The 24,236-nt window shown below is 38.1% G+C and overlaps 1 protein-coding gene across 1 annotated transcript; it reads left to right on the top strand.

The window, feature by feature from the left end:
* The first annotated feature begins 18,701 nt into the window (after positions 1-18,701).
* Positions 18,702-21,995, top strand: LOC147557264 (seipin-2-like). Its single transcript, XM_086658216.1, has 2 exons — positions 18,702-19,958; positions 21,274-21,995. The coding sequence occupies exons 1-2, from the start codon at positions 18,843-18,845 to the stop codon at positions 21,760-21,762; spliced, it is 1,605 nt and encodes a 534-aa protein (XP_086514342.1). The 5' UTR covers positions 18,702-18,842; the 3' UTR covers positions 21,763-21,995.
* The last annotated feature ends 2,241 nt before the right edge of the window (positions 21,996-24,236 follow it).

The following is a 24,236-nucleotide window of genomic DNA, read 5'->3' on the forward strand; positions in this document are numbered from 1 at the left end:
GGCTCTTGTGTATATTGCAAATTTTTTTTTTTTTGGAAATATGAGGTTGTAAGATCTTTCAGATTTCTAATGTTTTAAAGAAAAAAATCTTGAAGATTGCTTATGTTTTAAATAGAAAATTATGTTGGAATTTAGAGCAAATTTGTGATAAGATATTTAGAATTTCGAAATTTAATATCAACTTATACATAATCATGAGACTTATGAGCATTTAGTATTTGCATTTGTATGTTTCACATATTGTTTGCAGGTTATATGTATCCATTATCGAAGTCCATAGTATTCATCGGTATCTAGGATTGATAGGTGTGAGATGGAATACTTCTTGATAGGACATCGATATAAATCAGTTCGCAGTTTTATCGACTTTGGGAATCGTCGATATGGAAACTGTAGCATCACATACTCCGATACTAAAGGAGTGCCTTATCTCAGCCATCGGAGTGGGAGTCTCTGGTATGTGGTGTTGGCACACTTAGGTGGGTCGAACAGGATCACCATAAAGAAATACGTCGTAAATGGTCACATAGACGTATGGTTCATTACATTGATTCCAGATATGAGTACACTGTCACTAAGTGAATAGTGACAGAGCTATTATAGTCTAGTATGGACTATGGGAGTGTCCCCTTAGGCAGCATTAACTTAAGTGATCAACCTCGGGGTGTGAAAACGCATGTGTCTCTTCATGAGATAAGATCTAAGTAGTTATATACTGGTTACTAATGGACTAACAAGATGTAAATGATCCTCCGTGGTGACAGACCATTTCTGGGGAGACATTCACGGATGCGCAACATGCAATGTACTTAATGTCCGATGGAGCGAAGTGTTTTAGCTTTCTCTATTGAAACGGGAGTCCGGACGATATCCTATGGTAAACGTAGATAAGTCCTATGGGTTGATGGACCCACTTGGCCGGTTCAATAATAGGCTTTGGATCCTAATCTTAAAGCTCTACACCAATGATGCCCACATGGGGGAGGCGGCACACCTAGGGGTAAAACCTTAGGCGCCTAAACCGACTCCCCTGGCCTATATAAACCCCTTCTCCATTCTCTAAAACACACATATTCTCATTCTCTAAAACAAATTAGAATCTCCTTTCAGTTTCTTCCTCTGCTTATACTATTTCAAGTTGACTGCTCCAATGATGTCTAGCATCATAATTGGAGGAGTTCATTAAGATAAAGAAACTAAGGGGAAGCATTATCTTTTTGTAGAAACCCTACTAGATTTCGGACTTGAAAAACTGCAGTTTTACTTCGTAATAGAAACATGCATATTTGAGCACCTTCTGAGCCGAATTAGCCTAAGGCTATTTTCGACAAAGTTGTCCAGAATACGATTCCCAGTCGACCCTGAAAGTTTCAGAGCAGTCGGAGTTATATACAGAGAGTTATAGCCGAAATATTACAGCAGTACAGATTAAGCATAAATCGGAGAGGTTGCGGATAGGTGATGAGCCATGAAAATGCCTCATTTGAATCTCTTAATTTGGGTTAGTTAGTCTATTTCGAACAGTTACTCTGATGAATTGTGTATTTCTCTTTTCCAGGTGTCTTTTATGAAGTTCAGTGCGAAAAACATATAAAAACGAGAGAAAGACACACAAAAGGGTATTTTGGTCATTTGTGATTATGGAAATTTTGGTCAACATTGGTGGTCCGTTGAAAATTAGGTTCTAGACTAACTCGTTAGAGAAAACAGATGTCAAATCGGGATCCGGATGAGAAAGATAGAGCAAGTCAAATTATGGGTCAAATTGTTGACCAAAGGGATAACTTCGGGACTGCGTGGCACGTTTTTAGCCGAGAGCCATACTATATTCGAATAGCCGCATTGCACAGTAGCCTACGGATTATGGCTTTGATATTACGTAACGTGCAACACTTACTCCGTACACCCGAGTGGCTAGAACCGTTAGTTTGCGAATCCGAAGGACGGATGCCGGTCTCATCTTATTCTCCCTATTCCGCGATGCACCACAAGTACTCATTCACGTGACATCTAATTTCCAGCAAGCACAGCTGATTGATGCCCATATTTTGGAAGTTTTCTTTTCTCTATTCCTTTTATTCTCTCTCTACAATAACAGAATGCAAGCAGTAGAGAGAGAAATGGGAAGAGATATTCAAATTAATTTACCTAACATTCTTGGATTTCTTTTCTTATTCTCTAGCACTCAATATGAATGGAAAGAAGCTGAGCTAATTATAAAGGTAAATGAGGAAGGAAAATCTTTTCTTTCCTTGAGTTATTGTTCCCTCTCTCTCTAGAAATTTATATAGGAAATAGAGAGAAAGAGATATAATCTTCGACAGAGATTTAAGAGGAAACAAAGAGAGAAAGATTTCCAGTGTTAAGAAAGAAACCGGGATTGAGATTTGAGATTCATTCCAATTAGAAAGAGAGCTTAAGACAGAGGTTGATGGAGATTCTTTGATCTTGTTAAGAAGATATTGAGAGAGATCACATTGACTCCAAATTTTACAGAGAGATAGGCTGGCTGAATATATTTTCTTGAGACAAAGAAATTTTCGGAGAGGATTTGAATGAGATATTCCCTAGAGAAAGAAGTCAGGTTTATATTTTCTTCATCTTCTTGGCTGAAGGAGGATTCTATGGAGGGATTTCTGAAGTAGTGTGAGCTGGATATATTAAAGGTTAGAATCAGAGGAAGATTTTCAGAGAGAGGAAGAAGGTGTTGGATATTTTTCTAGAAATAGACATGACTCAGATTTGATAGGCAGAAATCTATTCTCTTACATATATATTGAAGAACAGAGAGAAGGATTTTTTTCATCTTATCTTTAATCTCATCTTTCAGGGAGACACAAACTTGATTTCCAATCTGTTCTTCTTCCTCTTTGAGCTTCAAGAAATTATTTTAGAAGAGGAAGAAGAATAGAAAACAGATTATAAGAGAGATTCTCAACAGAACAGAGAAAAGAGAGGGAAAGAACAGAACTTTTAGTGAGAGAAAGAGCTGCATTTCCTTCTTCATCTTCTTTTGTGACAATGTAAAGAGAGAATTTCAGAGAGAGAGAAAGAGAATAGTGAGCATATTTTGTATAGAGAAAGAGGGAATTTCAGAGAGATAATGTTTACTCTTTCATTCAGTTTTACTGGTTTTCATAAAATGTAGAGAGAGAGAGAGAGAGAAAGAGGAACAAATGGTGAACAAGTTTTAATAAATCTATCATCTTCTCCATTGATGTTCATCACCTTCTTCATCAACTAGAAGTCTGGTGATATTTTTTTTTCTTCTTATTCTTTTTATCTTAATTAGTGGAGTGAAACATTTTATAATCTATTCAATAACAATGTGTGGCTAAATCTCTTGCCTAGGGTTTTTGATGAAGTCTTTATTATGTATGATGATAGCTTACTCATCTTGACGATCGTAATGTGCTCTTATTATCATCGTAGCAATTTGTCTTTCATTGTTTATGCTTCTAACTTGATCCATCATGATTAGATTAAGTTCTTTTATGATTGATGCTTGATAAGTTGATAGGCAATAGTTAGAATTCCGTTATGTGATGAATGAGCTTGACCTCGTTGGTAATATTGTTTTCATGGTTTTGCATCCGATTTGATCCACCATCATTAGATTAGATTCTTTTATGGTCGATGCTTATTAGTTGTCAGTCATTAGTTAACTTATTATCATTCGAGAAATTCAACTTTGTAGTGTCATTGATGATTACGACTTTATTTGAACATGATTAGGCGGATTCGAAACCCTAGGCCCTCTTCCCCATTTGAGTTCATTTTCGTTATCTCTTTTGTTTGTCTCGTTATTTTATTACTCTATTATTTCAATCACAAAAACCATTTGAAGAACCGTACTAATTCTAAGTATTAGAATAAGTTTGACTAGTCTCTGCGGATCGACCCCGGTCTTACCGGGTTTACTACTTGACACCCGTATACTTGCGGGTGGTGACCTATTTAGGAAACTTTCTAGGCCCATCAATAGGTTGCGGATTGGTTCTATTTCTTATTTACTCAATCCAAAACTCTCAGTTATGATCTAATATTATCTTTTTGATTGCTTTATGTTTATAGAACATGTTAAACATGTTTTTCCGCTGCATAGTAGAATAATTTTATTTTTACCGTATTTTACTAACAGGAATCATAGCCGATTTTGACCCAACCTGACTTGTCAAACTAAGAAATGGAATTCTCCATTGCGTTCGTCTCGTCGATATCTTAAATTTAGAGCCAAGAATCACTCAAATCCGATTCCGGATGTATGAGAAATTCAAGTTTAAAATTTGGACGAAGATCGGTCAAATTAAGGACTAAAGCGTCAAATAAGTCAGATTGAGGGTCATTTGAGCAAAGCGAACACGTCGAGATCTGGACGCCTCGCGTTCACTCTGCTGAAATTGTATAGATCTGATGGTCGCGCTCAAGATCCTTCAGGATCTTGGTGGGAGGCATCTAGAAGCGTTGGATCCGAGGGGAAGATTCGGGATTAAGTCAGTAAGCGTGTGGCGCGCTTCTGCCTTCCCAGTTTAGGGTGTAACGCATCGACCTTGTTCACGTGGACACCCTACTTTCCTTGAGAATCGCAGGGCGTACCTGGTTGTGTTTTAGGCAGAGCACGGCTGGAGCTCCTAAGTTGATCTTTGCCGACCTCACAGTTCTGGGCTTAGGTGACAGATCTTTGTGGGTCCAGCAGTTCTGTTGCCTTAAGTCGGGTTGACCCGTTGGGCATCTAGTCTATTATTGACTTCTTGACGTCAATCGATGAATGACCACTATTTGTATCATCGTGAGTCCTGCCACTCCTTAGTCGAAAGTAAAGAAACTAAAGAGTAGAATTACTCTGAAGTTCTAAGCATTAAATAACTTAAATAAATCTTGAGGGTAATAGATATATGGACAAGATTTGTTCGTGAAGCTTGGTCATTCTTTGGGTATTTGTTTTCTTGAGCTCCGTGTTCCGGGGATGATGTTGCTGAACTGTTCTGCTAAGGGCAGAGCTGATATCTTTGTAGTTGAGCTCTGAAAGACTTTATTGCCAGGGTTGTTCCATTATAGCAGACTTGGCTGATAATTCCAGAAGGGTTTTTCCATGTGTTTATTAATGCATGATACGTTTCGGTTTCGTGCCTTGGAAATAAATTTCCGTTTTTTCGCTTGATTTTGTGACGTCACATATTTGATCTTCTGATCATGCATTTTCAGCGTTGTTCTTTTGGGTAACTACTACCCACGGTACCATTACTGCCATGTGTGTGGGGTACGTGGCGTCTCTGGTTAGAGGGGAAAATGAGTCTTGTCGAGTCTCATTAATTCTCCTCTGGCTTGGTCAGTCTTTAGCGGCGATATGACGACCGGTCATTATCACTTGGTACGTTACCGAGGTACTTTATTCTTTTTTCCTTAATGTCTTCTTTCTTCGGGAATACCCTTTGATCTTCTTCTTCTACTATAAATAGCCTCCTTTGTCTTTAGTTTTCTTCAATAACAACTCTTTCTTAGTAGTTTTTTCCTAGTTTTTCTTGTTAGCTCTTGATCTTCAACTGATTCAAGATGAGACCTCTTTTCGAGTTTCGGCTTCAAATTTCTTTAAGCAATTTTTGTACGTGATGGTAATGGCCAATGGAGGGATTTTCCGTAATGGAAATGGTGACCCCCAAGTGTCCTCATTGTCCGACACAACTCCAGCCAATGACGTTGTCTTTGTTCTGTGCGGACCATCGCTTCCTTTTGCAAGGCTTTGATAAGAAGTTGGTGATCTACTCGGGTAGTGGTTGGATGCCGAGGTTTTTTTTCTTCGTGACATTTAACCCTTTCTCTCAGTGTGACCGGTTCGATCTCGGTCGTTGTTCACCTTTACGTGGTGATTTTGACCGCGAATTTCCTTGAGGCATTTGTTTGTATCTTTTGTTGTTGTAATTTCTTCTGTAATAGATGTTGTCCTTGAAATAAAAAGTTATTTCTGTTGTTATTGTTTCATTTCTGCCGCCTATTTTTCTTGAATATCTTTCCTCTTTGCGATGGCCGAAGGTCATCGTCTCAACTCCTTGGAGTTCAATGTCGCTTTAACATCCTCCAATGTCGTAGTTGTTTTACAAAACATAAAAGAACCAACAAAGCTTGCATATGATGGTGGTAGGGATTCAAGCAGTAGTACTGCCTCATCTTCATCTTCGAATTTGACATATATATTTTCCAAATCCAAGAATACCCGGTTGATTTCATCCATATGGTCTTTGAATGATTCCCCTTCTAACATTTGTAAACTAAATCATTTCTTCATTAGATACAAACAATTAGTTAGAGATTTCTCTATATACCTTGCCTCCATCTTATTCCATAACCCATCGGTTGTAGTTTCCGTTGCTACTTCCCGCAAGACCTCATTGCTTAAACACACCAAAACCTGTCCATGAGATCTTCCTTCTCTGCTTTTGGTAATGATTCAGAGAGTGCAGCCTTCCCATTCAACGTTTTCAGCAAACCCTGTTGAACTAATACTGCTCACATCTTAATCTTCCAAAGATTAAAATCATTACTTCCATCGAACTTTTCTATCTCGTATTTCGCCATCACAGAAACTTCAAAACGCCATCACATGAACCTCAAAATCTTAGCTCTGATACCATTTTATTATGACAATTGGGGTTTATTGTGACCGGAATCAAGTAATCCAATAAAAGCAATAGGAAATAAAGAACAATCATCTGGTGGTGGATTTTGAGGTTTTTATCATCTGGTGGTGGAAACTTTATCCAGGTGTGTTGTTAGCTCAACCGGTTTCTTTATCACTTTGTGGTGGAAACTTTATCAAAGTGTGGTGATCCGAATCTTCCTAGTTACTTGTTACGATTTTACCTTCACTCAATACTCCCGCTTCTGGCGAAACGCATCAAGTGGTATCAGAGCTATAATTCAGGTTGGTAGAGTGAAGCTATTTATCCTGTTTTGTTAAAATGGAATTTCCAAGAGGTTTGACTATCGACCAAGCACACGCCTGAGCGTATTGGTAGAGAAATGGAGGAAACGATGCAGCAAATGGTTCAGGCTTTTAATGGCACGAATATGCAAGTGCCACCAAGGAGACAACGAGGAGACGATGACCAATCATCTTCTAGCAACGACGAACGTGTTTCTCTTAGTTCTGATTTTGATCTTAGTGTCAGGTCTGGACACTGGAGAAGGTGAATACACAATCGTCCACAACAACAACATCGTCAAGAAGAATTCAAAGTTGATTTTCCTGATTTTGAAGGTAATCTAAATCGAGATGACTTTCTTGATTGGTTAAGATCAATGGAGAGGCATTTGAGTATAATACATATGACGATGAGAGGAAGTATAAGATAACAACATTAAGGCTAAAGGGGTATGCTAGCCTTTGGTGGGATACTCTTAAGTCACAGCGTTTAAGAGAAGGCAAGACCAGAATCAGGTCTTGGGAGAAGCTGAAACGACTTATGAAGAGGAGATTTTTACCCGATGATTACAAGCAAGATTTGCACCTAAAGCTTACACACTTACAGCAAGAGAAGAGGACTGTAGAAGAATATACAAGGGAGTTTGATCATCTGCAATTACGATGTGATGTTCAAGAACCACAAGAGAGGACTATTGTACGCTTTGTACATGGTTTGAATGATGAGATTCCAACCAAGGTTGAGCTGCAACCTTTCTGAACTCTTGATGACGTCAAGAAGTTTGCCATCAAGATGGAGAAGCAGAACAAAGTGGGAAAGAAGCCATATACCAGACCACACAATCTCGTTTCTTCTTTGATTCTAAAAGGAGCTGTTAAAGGTGATGTTAGTAGCAGCAGCAAAAAGACAGAAATTCAGAATTCATCAAAGCCTATGGATGTGAATTTGAAGAAGAAGTGCTTTAAATGTCAAGGGTTTGGGCATTTCCAAGCTGCTGAAGGTCCTAATCGAAGAGTTATGACCATCCAAGACATTGAGGAGATTGAGGAAGAGCTAAAACAAAGTTCTCATGATTTGGAAGCTGTGGATCAGAAAGTTCATAAAGAAGATGATGAAGTCATTGAGCAACCTGATCGAGGAGAATTGTTGGTGATTCGAACGGTGTTGCATTATGTTCCTAATACAAAAGAACAACAACGAGAAGCTATTTTCCAGAGCTGGTGCACAATCAAAGGAAGAGTATGCAGTGTGATTATTGACAGTGGGAGTTGTACCAATGTCGCATCAAGTACACTTGTGGAGAAGCTGAGTTTACCAACTAAAAAGAACCAACGACCGTACAAACTGAAGTGGTTGACTGATGGGAGCAAGTTACAAGTTTCTAAAAAGGTTGTGATTTCCTTTTCTATTGGGAAGAACTACCATGATGAGGTGGTATGTGATGTTATTCAAATGGATGCTTGTCATCTATTGCTTGGCAGACCTTGGGAGTTTGATAGAAGAGCTGTATATGATGGGTACAAAAACACTTATTCTTTTCATAAGGATAAGAAGCACATTACATTGGCACCATTATCACCTACTATGTGTGCTAAGTGTGCAGCAGAGAAACCCAAGGAGAACCTGTTTTTGGGTAAAACCAAAATCATGAAGAAGATGGGTAAGGGCAAGGAGGTATTTGCTTTGCTGGTAGTTGAAAAGAATGAGGGAGCTGAAGTGATTTCTCATCCATTAATGCTAAAATTGATGAATGAGTTCAGTGATGTTTTTCCTAAAGATCTACCACCCAGACTACCTCCAAACAGAGGTATTGAGCATCAAATTGATTTACTACCTGGTGCACCTTTGCCAAATCGTCAAGCTTATAGATGCAATCCAGAAGAGGCTAAGGAGTTGTAGAAACAAATGCAAGAGTTGATTGATCGAGAGTATGTGAGGGAGAGCATGAGTCCATGTTCTGTACCAGCTCTGCTTGTACCAAAGAAAGATGGTTCGATGAGGATGTGGGTAGACAGCCGAGCTATTAACAAGATAACCATCAAGTATCGTTATCCTATGCCCAGGTTGGATGACATGCTAGATGAGCTGAATGGCTCAAAGGTCTTTTAGAAAATTGATCAAAGGAGTGGCTATCACCAGATCAGAATGAAGAAAGGTGATGAATGGAAGACTACATTCAAGACAAAGAGTGGCTTGTTTGAATGGCTAGTCATGCCATTTGGATTATCAAATGCACCCAGCACTTTCAGGAGAGACTTATGAGTCAGGTCCTGCTAGACTTAATTGAAAAGTTTGTTGTGGTCTATTTTGATGATATTCTTGTCTATAGCAAGAATGAAGCCGAGAATGCTGAACACCTCAGGGAAGTTTTCACGGTGTTAAGGAGAAACCAGCTATATGCTAAATCAGAGAAGTGTGAGTTCTTTACTTCTAGCATTGTCTTTCTTGGTTTTATCGTTTCAGATAAGGGGATTTCAATTGATAAAAGCAAAGTTGAAGCTATAAGGAGTTGGCCAGTTCCGACAACCCAATCTGGTGTAAGAAGCTTTCATGAGGTTGCATCATTCTATAGACGCTTTGTGAAGAATTTCAACACTGATGTGGCACCACTAACTGAATGCTTGAAGAAGGACAAGTTCGAATGGAGCAATGCTGCCCAAAAGGCATTTGAAGTGGTGAAATAGAAGCTATGCGAAGCACCAAGTTTAGCACTTCTAGATTTTAATCAAGTGTTTGAAGTTGAGTGTGATGCTAGTGGAGTTGGTATAGGAGCTGTTCTTATCCAAGGACAACGTCTCATTGCTTATTTCAGTGAGAAACTTACAGGGGCACAGTAAAACTACTCAACCTATGATAAGGAGTTTTATGTTGTTGTGACAGCTTTGACTCATTGGGAGCATTATTTAAGGTCAGGTCAGTTCGTTTTGCATTCTGATCATGAGGCACTGAAGTTCATAAACAACCAGCACAGGTTGAACAACCGACATGCTAAATGGGTAGAATTTCTGCAATCCTTCTCATTTGTGTCAAAATACAAGGCTGGAAAAACGAATGTTGTTGCTGATGCACTCTCAAGAAGGTATGCTTTAATCTCTATTCTGGATTCTCGAATTATGGGATTCGATTTTTAAAGACTTTATATGATGAAGACTTAGACTTTGCTGAAGTCTATAATGAGTGCAAAAAGGGAGTTACAAATCAGTACCATTTTCAAGATGGATTTCTTTTTAAAGGAAACCAGCTCTGCGTGCCAAGGAGTTCTGTTCGGGAGCTGCTGATTCGTGAAGCACATGGCGGAGGTCTTTCTTGTCATTTTGGGATCAACAAAACAGTGGACATGCTTCAGGAGCATTTCTTCTGGCCCAAGATGGTGCGAGATGTTCATTCAATCATAGAACGATGTGCCACGTGTAAAAGAATGAAAAGTCATTTCCAACCAGGTCCGTACACTCCTTTACCTGTTCCAATATAACCCAGGGATGATGTGAGCATGGACTTTATTGTGGGACTACCGAGAATTCAGAGGGGAAAAGATTCTATCATGGTGGTAGTTGATAGGTTCAGCAAAATGGCACATTTTATTCCTTGTCACAAGACTGATGATGCTAGTATGGTTGCTGACTTGTATTTTAAGGAGGTTGTACGCCTTCATGGTATTCCTAAGACCATTGTGTCTGATCGTGATTCAAAGTTCCTGAGCTATTTCTGGAAGACTTTGTGGAGGTTACTTGGTACTACGCTCCTTTTTAGTACTTCTTGTCATCCACAAACTGATGGTCAAACAGAGGTGACAAATAGAACCTTAACTACTCTTTTGAGAGGCTTGATAATGAAGAACTTAAAGGAATGGGATTTGAAGCTAGGTCAGGCTGAGTTTGCTTATAATAGGTCCATAAGCTACACGACAAAATGTTCACCTTTTGAGATTGTGTATGGTCTTAATCCACTTACTCCAATTGATCTGATTTCAATGCCTTTTTAGGGTTTAAGGCAGATTTTGAAGCAAAGACAAGGGTAACTACAATGAAGAAGCTACATGAGTCTGTTCGGGCAGAAATTGAAAGAGCTAATTAGAAGTACCAGGAAAAGGGAAACAAAAACATACGTGCTAAGTCTTTTGAACCAGGTAATCTGGTCTGGCTACACCTAAGAAAAGAGAGGTTTCCAAACAAACTCAAGTCGAAGCTGATGCCAAGAGCAGAGAGGGTCCTTTTAAGATATTAGAGAAAATTGGTAATAATGCCTACAAACTAAAGCTTCCAGGTGACTATGGAGTTTCGACTACATTCATTGTAGGTGATCTTTCTCCATATTTTGAAGATGAGGGGCTATCCGATTTGAGGACAAATCCTTTCCAACCTGGAGAGTCTGATGCGGGAGCATCGGAGCTAGATCAACACGAGTTGAACCAAACAGCTTTGGATCATGAAACATGTATGGATAATTATGGTCTTTAAAGAAGTTTCTCGAAGACTTGAAGAGTCGTTTTCGTTTTAGTAATAAGCATTAAGTTTAGTCTAGTCTTTCTATATTCATGCATTTAAACTTAGTTGTTTCCAATGTATCTAGTTTCTATGCATTTAGACTAGCTTTTATTTCCCCATTTTATGTATTCTCCTCTATATAATGAGGCTTATTATCAATAGAAAAATCAGAAAACGAATTTGAGAAATTGTAGAGTCTTTTGTGATTTTTGGATCTGTTAAGATCTTTTCCTTTATCCTCTGGTTTTGGAACTGCCATAGGTGGTGGATTTCGAGCGTCTTTATTATCTGGTGGTGGAAACTTTATCCAGGTGTGGTGTTAGCTCAACCGGTTTCTTTATCAATTTGTGGTGGCAACTTTATCAAAGTGTGGTGATCCGGATCTTCCTAGTTACTTGTTACGATTTTACCTTCACTCAGTACTCCTCCTTCCGGCGAAACGCATTAGAGCCCTGATGGTCCACCGAATATTCCCCTATCTGGGAGGTCGGCCAGAAGAAACCAACCCTACAAAATGCCCTTGGCATGGACAGATCAGCCATGGGGTCTTCAAAGGAGTAAGGGGGGTCCGCACAGGTTCGACTACTGTCTTACGCCCAGAACTGGGGAGGCCGCAGCGCCAAACGACCTACCGACTTCATCCCGAAACTTCCAGAAAGATCTCAGTCGGCTACACATCTCGAAGTGTTTAAGCCAGTTTGGACTCCACGTATCTAAAGGAGGAAACTTTTCCTTTAAAGTCTATCACATCGGCAAGATATATACGGAGAATCCTTCAACTTAGGAACTTCCACTTATCAAAGATCCGAGATAGAATCTAAGAGAAACCCTAGATACTCAAGAGAGGAAACTTCTCCTTCGGTTTGACGACACTCGCCTCACCACCGCCACTAATCACAGTCAGCCTAACATCGCCTATAAAAGGCCCCCCACAACGTCCTTCACAGGACACGATCTCTTGACCCCAAAAAGATCACAAGAAACTCAGAGTTCTCATAACTCGTCCCCCAAAAGGATCAATCAATATTCATTCTTTTACTGAAAAGAGCACCCTGACTAGCTTGAGCGTCGGAGCGATTTTCGAATCCTTTGCAGGTTTTCCCCCCTTGGGAACAGACGAATAGGAGCAAGAGCAAGGAGTTGGAGCAAGGAGCAGGAGCAAGGAACAAGAGCGAGGAGCTGGAATAAAGAGGAGCAGAGCAGGAAGTAGAGCTGGAAGCAGGAACACTAGGCTGAATAACACCCAACATAACAGTATAATCATACGTAACGGAGGTTGTCACGCATCAACTCCCTTTTTCATGCTGATTTAACGGAAGGCCAATTTTTTTACATCAGCAATAATGGTTCATCTATTATACGTGTTGTTTTTACATGCATTTTGAGGAATGGGACTAGAAGAGACGAGTATATGTTGTGGGTGGAATCAACCTAAGTACAACTTGGGTGACCTTGGATCCACAATATGAGAGTAGTCCCATCAACCTTTCACCAGCTCAGAAGGTTCACTACTCCATGGGCAGTACGCGAAGTTATAGGTGAACAGAGCACCTCTCGGAACTGCTACAATAACACCTTGGAGACACCTAAAGCTCCATTACAACAATTACAGACAGAACACCTACTTCATAGTGACCCAGACAAACCAACTATGGAGGAGTTGGATGAAGTTTAGGTTCACCCTGAGCTACCAGATCATAAAGTACAAATCGGCTCAACGTTAAACCCCACACTTCGAGAAAAGCTGGTGGAATTTCTGGCTTGTCACCACGACTGCTTTGCATGGTTACAAGCTGACATGATAGGTATTGATCCTCAAATCATAGTTCACAAATTGCAGGTTGACCAAAGCTTTCCTTCAGTCAAGAAAAAAATGAGAAAATTTGCTCCGCAGAGAAACAAAGTGATCAATGAAGAAGTTAGAAAATTGATCGACATCGGATCAGCTCGCGAAGTCAACTTCCCTAACATGTTAGTCGACGCTACCTTTGGCCATGAACTCTTAAGTTTTATGGACGCCTTCTCCAGATAAAAACAAATTTTGATGCATTCTGACGATCAAGAGAAGACGCCCTTCGTGACAGAACGATGCATCTTCTATTACAAGGCGATGCCCTTTGGGTTAAAGAACGCAGGAGCTGCCTACCGGAGACTAGTCAACAGAATGTTTGCTGAAATGCTATATGGAAGTGTATATAGATGACATGTTAGTTAAGTCTTTGGAGGCTGAACAACATCTCGATCATCTTCGTCAAGCCTTCGACGTCCTCATAAGATACAACATGAAACTTAATCCTACTAAATGCTCATTCGGTGTTTTCTAAGGAAAGTTCTTAGGTTACATGGTGACACAAAGAGGAATTGAAGCGAACCCAGAACAAATCCATGCAGTCATGAACATTCCATCTCCTACTTGCATAAAAGACGTGCAGAAGCTAGCAGGAAGGGTCGCTACACTTAGTCGGTTTATATCAAAATCTTCCAAAAAATGTTATCTTTACTTCACCACTTTGCGGAAGTCAAAGAGCTTCGAATTGTCTCCAGCATGTGAAGAAGCACTTCAGCAATTGAAAGTACATTGGTTACCGATGCTCGTAAACTGAGGTCTTATTTCCAGTGTCACTCAATAGTAGTTATTACAAAGTTCCCTTGAAGAACATTTGTAAAACCTGAGCTATCTGAACGCCTGACCAAATGGGCAGTAGAGTTACGCGAGTATGACATCTCATACGAACCAAGGAATGCCATGAAGTCACAGGTATTAGCTATTTTTCTTGTTGATTTTTCCCCTAACATATTGATGCAGGCAGAAAAGGAATTGTTGTGCTTAACCTACAAGAGCCAACAAAAATGGAACCTATGAGTAGACATAAGCACAATGATCAGTTTCACACTGACGAAATCCCAAGCTCACGGTGAAGGAGTCAAATCTCTTATACCAACACCTCGACACCTGTTTCAAACCGTATAGAGGCTTGTTCAACTGACAAACCAGATTCCCTTTATCTTCTTCTACAAAACCTTCGGGTTGAGTCATATAAATTTCTTCATCCAAGTTTCCATGCAAGAAAGCACTTTTTACATCTAATTGCTCAAGTTCTAAATCAAAAACAACTGCCATACTTAAAACAACTCGAGTAGTAGTCATACGAACAACCGGAGAAAATATCTCGTTGAAATCAGTACTTGATTTTTGAGCATACTGTTTGGCAACTAAACGGGTTGTGTATTTTCTACATTCTTGTTAGTTTGAAAACTCACCTGCAAACAATTATTTTCTTGCCCGGTGGTAGTGTTTACCAATGTCCGTGTAATATTTTTATACAAGGCTTCCATCTCCTCTTCCATGGATGTTCTCCAAGAGCTAGCACCAACCGACTCACATGCTTCTTGATAAGAATTAGGTCTATGATCATTAGCAACACATGCATAACTCATGTCATAGTCTTTTAACCATGCAGGAGTATGACGGGTTTTTCGTGGTCGACCTTGTGATTCTTGTATTTCACCAAGTGATTCTTCTTCGTGCTCTTGACTAACATCATCTTCTTCATTTTCAACAGATTGATTGTTTAAATCAGCGCCCAATTGTTTCTCATCTCTCTTTGCAAATTCAATTTCAACATTATCCATCTCATGTACATCAGTAACTTTCTGTTTTTGCATAGCATCTTCATTGAAAATGACATCTCGGCTAATCACCAACTTGCGGGCAGTAGGATCTCACAATCTGTACCCCTTTACTCCATCTGCATTGCTCACTTTTTTGACCTGACGTCCAGTTTAGTTCTCTTCTCTTTTGGAACCCACTCATATGCATCATAACAGAAAATCCGAATGAATGAATAATTCACAGACTTACCAGGCCATATCTCTTCGTGAACCTTGTAACCAAGTGTAGTTGTAGGAGATCTATTTACCAAATAACACAATGTAAGAACTGCTTCTCCCCAAAAGCAATGCTCCAAACCAGTAACACTTAGTATGCTTATAACACGATCCATAAGAGTTTGGTTCATACGTTCAACCATGCCATTTTGTTGTGATGTGGCATCAATAGTCCATTGCCTATAAATCCTGTGCTCCCTTAAAAATCCGGAAAATCTCCGAGATACTCTTTTCCATTATCAGTTCTCAAACATTTAATTTTCTTCCTTTTCTGATTTTCAACCGAAGCCTTAAACTTTTTAAAGCATGCAAATGCGACAGATTTCATTTTAAGCATATACACCCGAACTTTTCTAGAATGGTCATCTATGAAACAAACAAAGTATAGTGCATCTCCAAGTGACTCCACAATGGCTTCCCATGTATCTGAATGATTTAATTCTAAAACATCCTTACTTCTAGAGTTAGACTTTAAAAATTTAACACGATGTTATTTACCAAATAAGCAATCTTCACATGAATCTAACTTAAAAGATTTCAAACCATTAAGTGAGTTATTTTTAAGGACTACCTTTAAACCACGCTCGGTCATATGACCCAAGCGTTTGCGCCATGTTGTTGCCAATTCAGATTCTGCATTTGCAACAATTGCGTCACTGGCTACGGTATCTCCAATAAAACGATACAAACCACTGCTTAATTCCTCTTTCATCACCACAAGTGCCCCCTTTACTTACTTTTAGTCGTCCATTTTCTCCAGAAAATTTGTAACCAACTTTATCAAGACCCTCAAAGATATGAGACTCTTCCCTGTCGAACATTGGAAACTGTACAAGTACTTTCATCAAACATCCGGACTCGGACATCTCCAATTTCAGCTATTTTACATGGATTATCATCACCCATGTAAACGGTACCTTTATTAAGCACCACATAGGAGTAAAACCACTCTTTATGTGGTGTCATATGAAAAGAAGCACCTGAACAATCAACAATCCATTGATTTTTCAACTCGCCACATCTTATTGCTGGCAACACAACAGAGTCTTCAGAAGAAGTTCCATCTTTAACTATATTTCCTTGAGAAGTTTCTGGTTCTGTTTTTTGTCCTCGCAAATCAGCTATTGAACCGTAAACGACAATCTCTTCCTAAGTGCCCAAATTTTCCATATGATCAATACTTTACTTTCTTATGTCCTTTAGATTTGGATCTGGATCTATCTCCATAATTTTTTTTTCAGTCGATCTACCTCTTGCCAACATTGCATCGGCTAAAGACCCTTGGCCTAATTTTCTCCTAGGCTCTTCGGTGAGCAATGCTGACACAAGTGCATCCATACTAAGAGATGTACTGCCATTTAAGTTCATAATCATCCCATCCCATGAATCAGGCATTGAACATAATAAAAGACTGGATTTTTCCTCTTCTTCAATCTTCACATCAACTGCTGCAAGTTTATTAATTAGAGTATTAAAGTCGTTCATGTGTTCTTGCAATGAAGCTCCTTGCTTCATCCTTAGATTATATAATTGTTTACGAAGAAAAACTTTATTCGGTAAAGATTTTCCTTCATACATGTCTGTCAATTTGTCCCAAATACCATGTGTAGTTGTTTCTCCGGGCACATTGAACAAAACAACGTCATCTAAAGCAAGAAGAGTATCTCCCATTACTAAACCATTCTTTTCTACAAATACTTCTTCCTTCATCTCACGAGGCTTTCTCTCTTTACCCTCAATAGCAACTTCACAACCATCTTTCACCAACATAGCCTGCATCTTCAATTTCCACAATGTAAAATTTGAACTATTAAATTTAGGGATTTCAAATAAGACATTGTGACTCACAACCAAATGCTCTGATACCAAATGTTGAAGACTGCAAAACATTCACAAGATGATAATTGCACAAAGATAACAACAAAAAGCAACACAAAATAGTAGGAAATAACATAACACAAGATTTACGTCGTTTGATATTAAAACCTACTCCATGGGACAACAACAATCAATCTTCATCTTCACTAAATAGGAACAGTTTTACAGGGATTACTCTTAAACGAAAGAATAATTCAGAAAATCAAAATAAACCACTCAGTGTTATAGGGCGGACCAGCCTTCTGGGCTGCTAGTGATACTGCCATTTATGGCACACGTGGGCCTCACGATTTTAAAAGGCCTCACTAGGGAAGGGTGCTTAATCTCTTAAGAGGATCACCACATTCTGTCTCCCCACCAATGTGAGATTGCTTTACAAAACTCAACAATTACATATATATATGGACACTTGGTAGTTTTTACAAAACAGTTTCTAAAAGGTTGTGATTTTGGGGAATAAAGAAAAGTCTCTTGGGAATAAAGACTTTGAACAACATTATTTGACCTGGGGAGCATTTTATTTTTTGGTCCAAAAATTGAAATTTTTATCTAGTACTCTCTTATTTTCATTCCTTTCTCTTTCTTGTGATGCTTTCAACTCTGACTAATACTATGATTCCAAACAACCCATTAATCTGATTCGAAATACTCAGTAATTAGTCTTACAAATAGTTACTAACTCATTAATTAAAGTTTTGTTAATCCAGACCTTCATGAAATCTAGAGAGTTGTAAGTGTAGCTTTCTAGAGAGAGATAGGAGGGGGTTTAAGTTACTGACTGAGAGAAAATGGAGGCTATAGTTGGATCTTGGGATCACGTGAATGGTTATTGCGGATGTTTAATAAAGATTTTCGTGGAAAATTGAGATCTTTGCCAGAACAAACCTCTAGAGAAAGATCTATAGAGATAGAGAACGGGCCAGATAGATCCATGTCTAGAGAGAGATATCTAGAGAGGGAACGACTAGGAGAGAAAAAGAAAGAGAAAGTGTGAGAGAGATTGAGAGAGATAGTACAGTGAAAGAGAGAGACCGTAAGAGAGACCAAGAATGAGTGAGATAGTCATTGGCCGGAAATGATGGTGATGGTCAGAAGTTTTATTGGTCGAGGAGATGTAAAGATGACGATGGATATTAAGGGGTTAAAAACAATCAAGTGAATTTTTAGACAAAAAAAATGTGATAAGCTGGATAACCAAAACTACACAAAACTACCGCCCACTCCAACACGGCTTTACACATTGCCGTTTTTTCTTTTTTTTTTTGGAAATTGACTACGATCAACGATAGTCATTACATTTGGCATTGATATATCAAAGATGTGATAAGCTCGATAACTAAAGCCCAATTATATTATTTATATCTTAATAACCGCAATTCAAATAACCAAAGATTTTACCTTCTCTGTAATTCGAACTTGGAACCTCTAAGGCTTTTTTGGAGTTTATGTGAGCCCCGTGAAACCACTTCTGCTGCCAACTGTTGATTGCTTTACGCATTGCCTTAAAAAAAACATATTTCTCAACATGTCCCAACAACTCATCTTCCTTGACATTTCTGACTCCTTAACCGACCTTCGTTTTTTATCCTTTCTCTGTCTCTCTCTGGATCTCTTTTGCGAATGAAACGCGGAAAAACCCTAACCCCAGATTAAAAATTCTCCATTTTTCTCCATGGAAGATTCTAACAAATCAGAAGAACCCGATTTGGATCAATTCTTCGATACTATAGACGAATTTCACTTCTTCGAATGCATCCCAAATGTTGAATCAGAAGGAGAATCCATTGGATCGTCGAAGCTTTCAGAGCTCAAAATTGGGGATAATATATCTCATGAGGTAGTAAACAAAAAAATGAATTCATCAAAACCCTCTTTTCCTGACGGAATACGACGTCGATCTTCCCTTAAGTTAGGCAGAAAGGGAAATTATTCAGGTAATGATTTAAAGGATTCGAACTCTAAAACTCCTATAATATCAGAAATCACTGAGGAAATCATTCTTAGTGAAGAAAATAAGAAGTTGAGCGATTTGAACAACGAGAAAATGGAATGTTCGATATCAGATTCTTCTCATATAGGTTCGGATAGAATTGTCAGTGACGATACATTAATAAATCAAGAGAAAGCTATCGATTCTTCAACTAATACAAATCCTTCTTCAGAAAACCTAAATGAATCTTCATTTAGTTTTTTGGTGTTTGTGGCAGAATTAATGATTAAAGCTATAAGTTTTCAACTTAATTTGTTCTTTAATTTCTTCAATTTCCCTATCTGGGTTTTGTATTTCTCATTCTTGTTTGTAACAAATCCTCTTGTAACTCTAAAGAAGGGTAAAGATAGTATCACTCAGAAGTTGATAAAAATATGGGGTATTGTATTTGAAGTTGTTTATCTTTTCTTACCTGAGCAATTGAAGCGACAGACTTCATATGGGAATTGGGTAAGGAAGTTCGGGTGGGGATTATTTTGGTCAATTTATATCTGTATGATATTGTTCTGTTTTTTAGTATTTGGGTTTGTTATTAGTGGTCTTATGATGAGATACTTGGTGGAGAAGCCGATTCAGATATCAGGAACTCTGAATTTTGATTATAGTAAGTCGAGTCCGGTTGCTTTAGTACCTCTCACATCATGCCCTAGTGTTTCTTGTGGAGTCAACTGCAAAGATAAGGCTGAAATCGGAAAATATGGGGGTTCACGTGTTATACCTCTTAATCACAAGTTGCAGCTCACTGTCTTGTTAACTTTGCCAGAATCTGATTATAATAAGAAACTTGGGATATTCCAGGTATGAGTTGTTATCAGTTTATGTCTCTTGCTAGATTTTGTATTTTGATTATACTGCTTTGTGCTAGATTTTTATTTCTTTTTGTTTCCATATATCTCAACTTTCTACTAAACGATGCTTGTACTATTCTCATTTCTCAACATTCCTATATAATTGTTGATTCATGACTTGAGATCTTTTTAGATTGAGATGTAAGGTTTGGATTAGTGAACCCACTTAGACATTATTCTGATATTCTCCTTTTGGTGTTTCAAGTTAATTCCTAGAAAAGTAAAGCCTGGAAAATTGGTTTGCAATCTCCCGTTTGAATTGTACAATTTTCGTTTCGAATTTATTCTAAAAGATTGAGTGAGATGTGATAAAGATGTCAACGTCTCCTGTTTAAGTGCCTTTCGCCTCTTAAGAGACAAAAGGAGTGTCATGATTGTAACACGCATCGCTCTGTACCAACAGAAGTGCTCATAATGAAACCCAAATCCATAATATGATACCCATTTACAATAAGCTCTAAACTCTGACTGTTCCGGAACGCTCATCCATATATATCAGTACTTAGCAAGTTAAGAAGCCCCATTAGCCCCAACTGGAGTAAATGAGAGCTCGCGTAGAACTTAATATGCTGATGGCTGGTGATGCCCTGATTGAGAGTATCCAGATTACTAGATGAGTACACTTAAAAATCATTGCGGACTCCTTTATCTTTGCTACGAGTTCTCTCTTTTTGTTTGAAGTAGTTGACCGACTCTCTAATTCTTATAAAGAACTATCTTTTCTTGTTTGAACTAGCTGATGAGGAAGTCTGGCAGATGGATTCCATTCACCTAAACTATTTCTTCTCTTTCTGAAGTAACATATCCTTCTTTTGGTAGAAATACGGATGTTAGTTGCACATTGTCGCCATAGAGCAAAGCTATAGCAGTAACCTCTGCAAAAACCTTCATTCACCCTAAAAATCATTGAGAGAATACTAATTTAATTTCACAATATTATTTTAAACCTTCAAGCACTGCCTTTACTACACTGATCATGTACTGAAATATCTTATCTATTTCAATTGGATGTGTTCAATGCATATGCTGATAACCTGAAATCCTCATAAATCTCGACTTTCAACTCGTGCCAACTTTAGGGTACTGATGTTAGTAGCATAATGAGTTGGGAAATGCGTATGTTAATTTTTAAAAGCATCAATAAGGTTAATCACACTCTTTCTTGTGTAACCATTGACTTCCTTAATTTATAGTGCTTTTCTCAATCATCTTTTATACCTGTACTTGTGTTGATTGTAATATACCTGCAAATACTTTGTCTATAGGTCAAGGTAGAGTTCTTATCTGCAAATGGTAGAGTAGCCGGCAGTTTGAGGCATCCATGTATGTTACGTTATAAAAGTCAGCTTATTACCTATCTCGGAACTTTCCTGAAGAGTGTTCCGCTTCTTGCTGGTTATTCATCAGAGGAGCAAATTCTCAAGCTAAATATGAGAGGCTTTACTGAAGGATACGAACCAACTTCCTGTATAAGGGTAATCCTGGAACAGCGAGCTGAATATAGACGAGGAGCTGGTATACCTGAAATTTATGCTAGCTCTTTGTTGCTTCAGTCTGAGTTGCCTCTATATAAAAGAGTAATGTGGTATTGGAAAAAAACAATATTTATCTGGATCAGTATGGTGATTTTTCTGATGCAGTTGATGTGTATACTAATTTGCTGTAGACCTATTATTATTCCAAGAACAGGATCAAGAAATCGTTCTGCTAACAACATTGAAACTCGTAATGTACCACGACTTCAGGGTGGCTAGGAGACAAGATACGAGAACTCGTCTAACACGCTCAACTTTATCCGGGCATGTCATCTAAAGGTTATGTTTCTCACTTCAACTTGTGAGAGAATGCTGCATGAATTTGTAATTTTCAATCTTGATTAATGTATAGAATTTTCTTTCTTCAAATTGGAGTCTTATCTCTTTCATTGTTAAGGCTGTACAAACCCATGACCATCTGAGGGAAATCTTTCAGACATCTTTCTTCTTAACTGTTCATAATATTATTACTTGTCTGTATCGAAAATTGAAATCTAGAGAATTAAAGCATAACATGACTAGCTGACTTGTTAGACTTCTGCAGTGGTTGTTTTGTTGTGCAAGTCAGGCCTGAAACCTGACTCAAGGTCTGGATTTGCTCAAGTCAAATTTTAGAAAGGTTCTTGTCCCCACTCGTCTAAATGGTTGATTTGGGTTCTCTGGTCAGTTTACACGATTCAGAGTCAGAGTCAGACAGTGACAACTGAGAAACAACTGAGGACCACTCTAAGTGGTTTTTGCTCTTTCACAGTTCAGACATGAAATCTGTCTTGGGAGCTGAATTTAGTGGGGTCATATTTCAGCGTTTTTGCTTTTGTCCTGCTCCTGCCCGCGTAAAACTGACTCATTTAATGGCTGGCTCAGGTTGATTGTTGATCTCTTATGTTGTGTTTGACAGCAATTTGATGTAAGGAAAAAAAAGTAGAGAAAAAATTATTCTGATGACTTTTTTCTCCAAGAATTTTTTTTCTCTGTAAACACTTTCTATATTTTCTATGTTTGGTTCATCAAGGGAAAGTTTCCGTTCTCCCTTTTTTTTTCCACTGTTTGGTTTGCTAGAGGAAAAGATATTTTTTTCATTTTTTCGATGTTTGGTTAACCAAGAAAAGTATTTACCAAGAAAAAACATTTTGTTAAACATCAAAATAAACCATATTATCCATAAAAACAAATTTTTAAAATTTATGGAAACTTCCTCAGCAAGACAAATCAATTTTCTAATGATTACTTAAAATTGTCAAAGTTAATGTGATCTCCTAAATTTGTAGTACTAATGCTAAGTTGAGTCATACTAAAGTTCATCAATACGTGAAACATTGCAACTACCTGACTCTTGATTAACCGTTGGTTAACCTTAACCATGATGTTCTTCTTGATTAAGGAAAATCAAGGGATATACGTGTAAGTTTGGGTTTCTCTCCGAACATATACATAACGTCTTCAACCTCTTGTTCGCTCAATTTTGGAATGCTCATCAATATATCTTCCACACCACGACCTGAAAGAGCTTGAATTGTTTCGGCAAGTTTGTTTGCAGCTTGTGCAAGTAAAATAGATGTTTCATCACTAATCGATCATCGTCTACGCTTTGGCGCTATAAATTGATCTTGATTAACGCAAGTTGGAGAGGATAAACCTTCATCTTCATCCAGATTGATGGACTCATATTGCCATTTTCACTTATAATAAAAAAAATTAATTATATAAACGATCTTATTAAAAAGTTTAGAAGTTGATAATTTCGAATGATTCACTAACCAGGTACTTCATGAAAATATCATCAGCCTTCATTTGTCTACTGCCAGTGACTTGTTCTATCCCAACGATGACTCCTAATTTTTCTTGATACGAAAAACTCTTCGTACGCAAATTTTTGCAGTAGGGTGTGCCTGACAATAAGTAATGTGAAGGACAAAGTCAAACTTTATTTATAAATTTATTAAGACAGTATAAATAGAAAAACGTAACTTTACGTAGTCTCTCCTACATCGTCATCCGCTTCAATGCGAAAAGTTACACTATTAAAGGTAAATCCGCTGGAGTAGATTGCATCCCTCGCGGTAGTATAATGACTTCTAAATGTTTTCATACGAGCTTTGATATTTTCAACAGTAATAAGGATTCCTATCTTCTTATATATTTCATCAATTACTTTTTTATTTTCATTTTTTTTCAGTCAAAATGTAATCATAAAGCGTATTTACTAGACTATCATCCATCATAGTGCTCCACGTCACAGTGGGCTTCTTACACTTTTTGTTTGAATTGGCAGGACTAGACTCAGCAACCATCTTTATCAATAAAAAAGAATCAAAATGTCATCTATTGTGATACTCTAAAACTATATAAATTGTCTGATAAACCATAATTGAGAGAATAATATGAATATTTGCAAAAATATATTTAAACATGAAAGGGGAAATTACTAGAACTATAAATTCGAAAAATTAGTCCACATATCCTCTGTTGTTATATCCTTATTTGGTTTCCAAAATTTGTGATGGGACAATATAAATTTCTTCATCTTGCACGGATTGGTCTATATCATCTAGTTCGCCTACTTCATCAGCGTCGCTCTCATTATCTTCGACAATACATATATCATTAGGATCTCCATCTCGTAAGAAGTTATGCAAAGCAGAACATGCGATCACAACACTACAAAAAAAGGCGCAATAGGGACACACATTTTC

This window comes from Eschscholzia californica, unplaced genomic scaffold (assembly GCF_041429995.1).
Source record: "Eschscholzia californica isolate CP2 unplaced genomic scaffold, dmEscCali1.0.p SCAF_2, whole genome shotgun sequence".
Classification (NCBI taxonomy): Eukaryota; Viridiplantae; Streptophyta; class Magnoliopsida; order Ranunculales; family Papaveraceae; genus Eschscholzia; species Eschscholzia californica.